The 8,024-nt window shown below is 37.8% G+C and overlaps 1 protein-coding gene across 1 annotated transcript; it reads left to right on the forward strand.

Moving 5' to 3' along the window:
- Positions 1 to 3,634: 3,634 nt before the first annotated feature.
- Positions 3,635 to 6,277, forward strand: LOC123002795 (protein real-time-like). The gene is made up of 5 exons (XM_070216962.1): positions 3,635 to 3,699; positions 3,838 to 4,096; positions 4,155 to 4,273; positions 4,830 to 5,130; positions 6,237 to 6,277. Exons 2-5 carry the CDS (start codon positions 3,946 to 3,948, stop codon positions 6,260 to 6,262), a joined length of 597 nt encoding a protein of 198 aa, XP_070073063.1. The 5' UTR covers positions 3,635 to 3,699; positions 3,838 to 3,945; the 3' UTR covers positions 6,263 to 6,277.
- Positions 6,278 to 8,024: the final 1,747 nt, after the last annotated feature.

An 8,024-nucleotide genomic window follows, 5' to 3' on the forward strand; every position in this document is an offset into this window, starting at 1 on the left:
AACAAGTTCGAAGAAACATATTCACTCACTCAATTTAGTGAGCAACTCATTTTTGTTCACTCACTCATGAGCAACCCAAGACTAACAAAAAGTGATATATATCAAAAGTTGAGGAATTTCAAGGCCTACATAGTTTCCAAGTTAAAAACAGGAGAGAACGCTATAGTCGGGTTGTTGTCCCGACTATCTAATACCCGTCACTCAGCTAAAGGGAGTGCGAACGCTGTGTCGGGTTGGTGTCTTGACTAATAATCGTAACTCAGCTAAAGGGAGTGCGAGGGAGATAGATATATAATTTTTGATTGCGTATAACTTTTTAATGAATGGTCCGATTTGAAAAATGTCTTCTACATTTCGATAGGTATAAATATACACAACAAAATTGCATTCATACTTCTCAGAAATCTTTAAAGATGTGGGCGCAGGACCCATTTTAAAATCGTTAGTGGGCGTTTGTGGGCGTTAGAGGGGGCGTGGCGCTCGGCTAAAATAAACTTGCGCTGCGTAGGAAGCCAAAGAATATGTGTGGGAAATATCAACCTTCTAGCTTTTGTAGTTTCTGAGATCTCAGCGTTCATACAGACGGACAGACAGACAGACGGACAGACGGACAGACGGACAGACGGACATGGCTAGATCGACTCGGCTAGTGACCCTGATCAAGAATATATATACTTTATGGGGTCGGAAACGCTTCCTTCTAGCTGTTACATACTTTTGCACGAATCTAGTATACCCTTTTACTCTACGAGTAACGGGTATAATAAATCGTTAGAGCTGTTTTTGAGAAAATAGCAAAAAACTTATTTCAAAAAATAACTTTTAGTCATAAATTTGAAACTATCTTATTTAGCCAATATCAACAAAGGCAGCGTGATTCGCATATTTCATTACCTTTTCAACGAGGTATTGCACGAGACGGTAGCTTTGGTCGTTCAGAAACTATAAGACTTCAAAATCTAGCCCTTTTTTTAAAAGGGTTTTTCCAAAAGTCGTAGAACAAACGTTTCTTATATTGACTTGCTTAACACCATAAAAATGACATAAAATTATATAAAAAATTACAGGATTCTAGAACAACGATTGGATCCATACATACAAACAAACGGACAAAAGTTTTCATTTTAAGAACATGAAGAAAATCTTGTTTTCGGTATAACTTTTTAACGGATCATCGGATATCATATAACCCCTAATTCGACAGGTATTTTCAATAGAAAAACAACTAAAACATTTCGTGGGGCATTTATCCCCACCGGCCCCAACAGCTCCAAAGTTCGAAATGTTCACTTTTTTACTTTCTCCGCTCTCTCTTCCAAGACAATTGATTTTCTGAAAGTCTTGGTATGCAATCCTGTTAGTTTTTCCGATACCTTTTGATAGCAGATTTTCAATTTTGCGGCTATATATATAGTTGTCGACTTCGCACACTCTCCTTATATTCTTCGTCACTACATGGACTGCCGTCCATAGTGATTTATTTATATATTTTTTCTTAAAAAATTCCTACAACAACAAAATTTTACTAAAAAAATTCACTTTGTGATGTTTTTTTTTACCTATTTAATTGCCTTTACATACCCTGGGTGTGTGCTTAAGTTTTGTGCATCAACCATCTTCAAACCTATTCTTAAACTTTTTCAATTGTCTATTTCATCATCAGTTTTTCCAACTATCTGGAAGGATTCTTTTATTATTCCACTTCACTAAAAGGATGCGAAGGCGGATGCCCAGAATTATAGAGGTATTTCTAAATTGTCGGCAATTCCAAAAGCCTTTGAACGTATTATCACTTCTCATTTGCAACATTTATGTTCCTCGCTAATATCACCGTGTCAGCACGGTTTTGTTAAGCGAAGATCGACTACCACCAACCTACTTGAATTGTCATCAATTGTAATAAATGGATTTAACAATAAAAAGCAGACTGACTTTGTATATTCAGATTTCAGTAAAGTCTTTGACTCTGTTAACCATTCTCTTCTTTTATTCAAATTAGATTTGCTTGGGTTTCCATGTAATCTATTAACTTGGATTTCAAGCTATTTGAATGGGAGGACTCAGAGGGTTATATTTAAGAACGCTCTTTCAAAAACGATCCATGTGACATCTGGAGTACCTAAGGGTAGTCATTTGGGCCCTTTGCTGTTTACTTTGTTTATTAATGATCTTCCCTCTATTGTAACACATTCTCGTGTACTAATGTATGCTGATGATGTTAAGTGTGTTTGACATATAATAATATAGAGTCTGGTTTTGGCTTACAATCAGACATTGATCATTTTCAAGTATGGTGTGAGTATAACCTCTTAAATTTGAACTGCCTAAAATGAAACGTAATGACCTTTTATAGGGTTACCCCTACCTTTATAAGTTATTCGCTTCAGAATTTGCCACTTGACCGTATATATTCAGTAAATGATTTAGGCGATCTTCTGGACCCGAAGCTTAAATTTGACTGCCACATAATGTCGACAGTCAATAAAGCTATGAGTGTTCTTGGGTTTATAAAGCGTTGGTCAAAAGAATTTGATGACCCTTATATAACCAAATTATTATTTACCTCCCTTGTCCGTCCTATATTGGAATATTGTTCTTCGGTTTGTAGCCCACAATACCAAGTCCACATTGACCGTATAGAGTCGGTACAAAAAAAATTTCTCCTTTTTGCCCTTCGTAGTTTGAACTGGGATCAAAACGTAAGGCTACCTTCCTACCAGAGTAGATTATTATTGCTTAATTTACCGACACTTGCAAATCGTAGAAAAATTTGTGGTACCATTTTTATGCAAATTCTTATAAGAGGTGATATTGATTCTGTAGAACTTGTTAGCCGCCTAACTTTTAATGTTCCCGTTAGACTAACACGTAATTATCATCCTCTTAATTTACCTCGATGCACATCAAATTTTGGTCTGCACGAGCCCTTTCGCGTTCTATGTAATAACTATAACGTTCTTTATCATTTAATTTGCACATCAACTTCTATCTCGGTATTAAAAACTAACATTTTAACTCATTTGCTTCACTCCTAACTGCATGTTTTTTTCATTATTTGTCCCGTCTTTATTGGTTTTATGTATTCTTCCTCGCGAACTCGCATTTTTGCCCAAATTTACAAAAGGGCCCCGCGCGTAACAAGCACGTGCTTGGTGTCGTTGGGCCACTTGTTTGTACTTCTCGTAGTGCATCAACGTCCATCATATATTTAACAATACCCTAACAAAAGATATTCGCTATAGGGCTCCTCTGATTTAAGGCAGACTTTTGACTTTTTCGCCCCACTGTGCATCATTTTAAATAGGCAATAACAGCACATCGTGTGAGCCATGTCCGTCTGTCGGTCTGTTTCTACGCAATCTAGTCTCTTAAATGTTAAGCAATCGGGATGAAACTTTCCCAAAAGTCTTATTTCTATTACAGGTATTATATAAGTCGGAACCAGCCGGATCGGAACTATACCAACTTTCTACTTTTGGGAATATTACTATTTAAATATTTTTGAATTTCGAATTAAATTAAAAAAAATGGGATCACTATAACCATAGGAACAGTCGAAAAATTAAATGGAAATTAATGGAAAAAAATTTATTTTTGTTGATGTATATTACATTTTCTTCTTTTTTGGGATATAGCTTTTCCGTAACATTTCAAAATTTCGAATTTAATTTAACGAAATTTGGACGGTTATATTATATAGTATGTTTTTTTAAGTTAATAGTATACAAGTATGCAAGGGTATATAAGCTTCTACTGGGCGAAGCTAGCTTCCTTTCTTGTTAATATATTCTTTGAAAACTAAGAATTGGTAAATATTTTATCAGTTTTTTATTACAGGCTTTGCACATCTGCGAAGAAGGCATTCAGAAGATCAATGAATCTGCCAATCGCCTGGAGAAGCCTGTGATTACCTGGTCCTTGCTCGTAGATCTAGACGGTCTTTCTATGCGACATCTGTGGCGTCCAGGCATCAAAGCTCTGCTTTACATAATTGATACTGTGGAACGCAATTATCCAGAGACCATGGGACGTGTTTTAGTAGTGCGGGCACCCAGAGTGTTTCCCATTACCTGGACCATTGTTAGCGCTTTTATCGGTGAGCTAATCCCAACTTAATTGATTTATCTTACTGACAATACTTTGAAAATCCTCAGATGAGCACACGCGATCTAAGTTTCTGTTCTATGGTCCCGACTTCGCGCATATGAAAGATGGTTTAGCCCAGTACCTCGACGGGGAGGTAATACCTGACTTCTTGGGAGGACCCTGCAAGGTAAAAAACAAGCGGCAGACACGATACCGTGTTTTCGGTCGTGAATCCATCTGCATCTAATGCTATTTACATGATTTTGTTATTATTGTATCTGTGCATAACCAATCTCTCTTTTCTCACTGGTTTTGGCCTTGATTCCGGCTCGCTGGGGCTACTCAGACAGAAATCCAGCACGATTTGCATGTGGAGCAAGTCAGTCAGACATATTTTTCCCATTGTTATTTAACCAAATGCGATTGTGTAAGCATCCTACTCTCTTGTTATTTTGGTCCTGCTCAATTTCGTATGTCATTATCAACAACAACAAATTTTATTGTATTTGTCCGCCTTTGTCTTACTTCCCTTTTGGTTTTCACACATTGATTGTGCAGTTTTTTTTTTAAGTTTTGTCAACTTCATGTGCGCAGCTACTATAATAGTATTCCCATTGGGCCCCTGCGCCCGTGTCCACCTCACTTGTTTTCTGTTCACTCAGACGGTGGCATAAAAGGCTCTTCAATAGCTGCTTGTCGTCGCCGCCAGAAAAAACTCTAACATATTGTCTTCTTTCCAAAAGACCATGATTCACGAGTGCGGACTTGTACCCAAAACGCTTTACAAGATGAACTCGCTGGATGATCATGGGGACGAAGTGCCTGTAGAACTGCCCATCATTATTGAAGTGCTGGCTCCGGGCATCCACCAGCACGACCATAAAAACCTGTACAAGAGCGTGGATCTAAAAGCCGGATTTAGCCACGAGCTGCTCATCCGGAACGAGGACCCTAAGAGTGTCCTTACTTGGGACTTTGATGTAATCCGCAACGACATGCACTTTACGCTTTACCGGATCACCCAGGAGCTTCCGGAGAAGAAAGGTGAATGATTAAATCTAAAAACTAAATAACTAAATCTAAAAGTTTAATAACTTTAATATAAAAATGCCATCTTGTTTTTTCGCGCGCCCCATTTCAAATAATTTAGATTTTGCAATAACATATTGGGAATTACAGTGACCAGAAGGTGTCAAAAGGCCAAATAGTTAAAATAATCCATTTGATTTCGGCGCTCTTTTAGTGCTGGCAGCATTTTTCTAGCACCAGCAGCTAGTGATAGGCGGTTCCAAAATTGTATTGCCCAAGGTATTGGTATCACCGGCCATGCAATGCGCTAGCCAGGTTTTAACGTTAAGGGCGTTTGTGGGCGTGACAAACTTTTGTGGTCGTTATAGGGGGCGTGGCACCTCGATAAAACAAAATTGCGCTGTGTAGGAACCGTTAAAATCTGTATGTTGAATGCCAACTATAAAATGTTTCTGCTATCTCAGCGTTCATACAGCCAGACAGGCGGACAAACGGACTTGGCTAGATCGACTCGGCTAGAGATATATATTTTATAGGGTCGAAAACGCTTCCTTCTACCTGTTACATACTTTTGCACGAATAAAATATACCTACCCTTTTACTCTGCGAGTAACGAATATAAAAATCAATAAAATACGTCTGGTAAGGTACATCTCCCTGATTAATAAAATGAAACTTACAATTTGTTGTATGGTAGATGAGAGTATTTCGTCACAGGGGCAATTTCGCCACCTGCAATATCTCGGAATCCATAAGTCGTAAAAATATATAATTTTTTGGTTTTAGTCCTTCAAGACGGCCAGACACAACCAATGCGTTTTTTTTGCACAGAAGGCCAAGATAATAAAGCTATAATATTAAATGTGTTTTAATAGTTCAAAAGCTACATTTAAATTTTTTCTGTATGCCACAATTGAAAAGGGATAAGATACACATAATACACAGTGCTGTAAAGTGCGTTTCTGCGTTAGTGATTTTTAACTTCGCGCCTAATTTCGGAAGAAAAATAATTATTTCTAAAAAAGTTCTGTCTGGGGAAATTTCGGCACCCTATGCTTAGGGTAAATTCGCACCTATTTTAAATACATCTTTTTTTATTTGACGAGCTGGCTAACGAACAGACTACCAGCAGCAGCAACAAATATAGGACGTCAACAAAAATGGTACGCTTGATCAGTGTAGCATATTTACAGGCGTTAAACTCCCTACATTTTTCAGGTGACGGAAATGCCCCAGTGGTGTAGCGATTTTACCCCTGTATGTGGCGAGATTGCCCCAGTATATTGGTTTTACTTTTTAATTTTTTATAAATCACAAGGTAATTAAAAAAAAGGGGAATGTCACATTTTAAAGCTTGCTAACCGCATTCAACAATAAAAATAGAAATATGATAACGTGTCTCAAGATGGAAAATAGCTTTGAAAAAATGCTGACTAAATTGCCCCACTCTCCCCTATACATATATTCTTGATTAAGGTCACTAGCCGAGTCGATATAGCCATGTCTGTCTGTCTGTCCGTCTGTCCGTCTGTCCGTCTGTCCTTCTGTCTGTCTGTCTCTCTGTCTGTCTGTCTGTCTGTATGAACGCTGAGATCTCGGAAAATACAAAAGCTAGAAGACTGAGATTCCCCGCACATATTCCTGGGCTTCCTACGCAGCGCAAGATTATTTCAGCCTAGCGCCACGCCCCCTCTAACGCCCACAATCGCCCACTAACGATTTTAAAACGTGTCTGGAGCCCAAACCTTTAAAGATTTCCGAGAAGTATAGCTGCAATTTTGTTGTGTATATTTATACCTATCGAAATGTAACAGGTATTTTTCAAATCGGACCACTCATTAATAATTTATGCGCAATGAAAAAAATTTGTATATACCCATCTCCCTCGCACTCCCTTTAGCTGAGTGACGGGTATTAGATAGTCGAGACCTCAACCCTACTATAGTTTTCCATCTCCCTCGCACTCCCTTCAGCTGAGTGACTGGTATTAGATAGTTGGGACACAAACCCGACGGTTTTTTGACGTTAAGGTTACAGAAAAACCACCTAAGAAAATGACGGAAAAAACTGTCGCGTGCGACATTTAGCGTGTGACAGTCAATTCGATGCCAATAAAAAAAATAACTAGGGGAGAGTGGGGGAATTTCGTCAGCATTTTTTCAAAGCTATTTATTGTCCATCTTGAGACACGTTATCATATTTCTATTTTTATTGTTGAATGCGGTTAGCACTAAGCTTTAAAATGTGACATTCCCCTATTTTTTTAATTAACTTGGTGATTTATAAAAAATTAAAAAGTAAAACCAATATACTGGGGCAATCTCACCACATAGGGGGGTAAAATCACCACACAACTGGGGAAATTTCGTCACCTGAAAAATGTAGGGAACTTTACGCCTGTAAGTATGTTACACTGATCGAGCGTACCATTTTTGTTGACGTCCTGTATGTTGTTGCTGCTGCCGGTAGTCTGTTCGTTAGCCAGCTCGTCAAATAAAAAAATATGTATTTAAAATAGGTGCGAATTTACCCAAATCATAGGGTGACGAAATTTCCCGACACAGTACTTTTTTAGAAATAATTATTTTTCTTCCGAAATTAGGCGCGAAGTTAAAAATCACTAACGCAGAAATGCACATTATAGCACTGTGTATTATATAAAAAATCGTGTATCTTATTCCTTTTGAATTGTGGCATACAGAAAAAATTTCGTCGATAACTAAATGTAGCTTTTGAACTGTAAAAACACATTTAATATTATAGCTTAATTATCTTGGCCTTCTGTGCAAAACAAATGCATTGGTTGTGTCTGGCCGTCTTGAAGAACTAAAACAAAAAAATTATATATTTTTACGACTTATGGATTCCGAGATATTGCAGGTGACGAAATTGCCCCTGTGACGAAATTC

Source organism: Drosophila takahashii, chromosome 2L, assembly GCF_030179915.1.
Source record: "Drosophila takahashii strain IR98-3 E-12201 chromosome 2L, DtakHiC1v2, whole genome shotgun sequence".
NCBI lineage: Eukaryota > Metazoa > Arthropoda > Insecta > Diptera > Drosophilidae > Drosophila > Drosophila takahashii.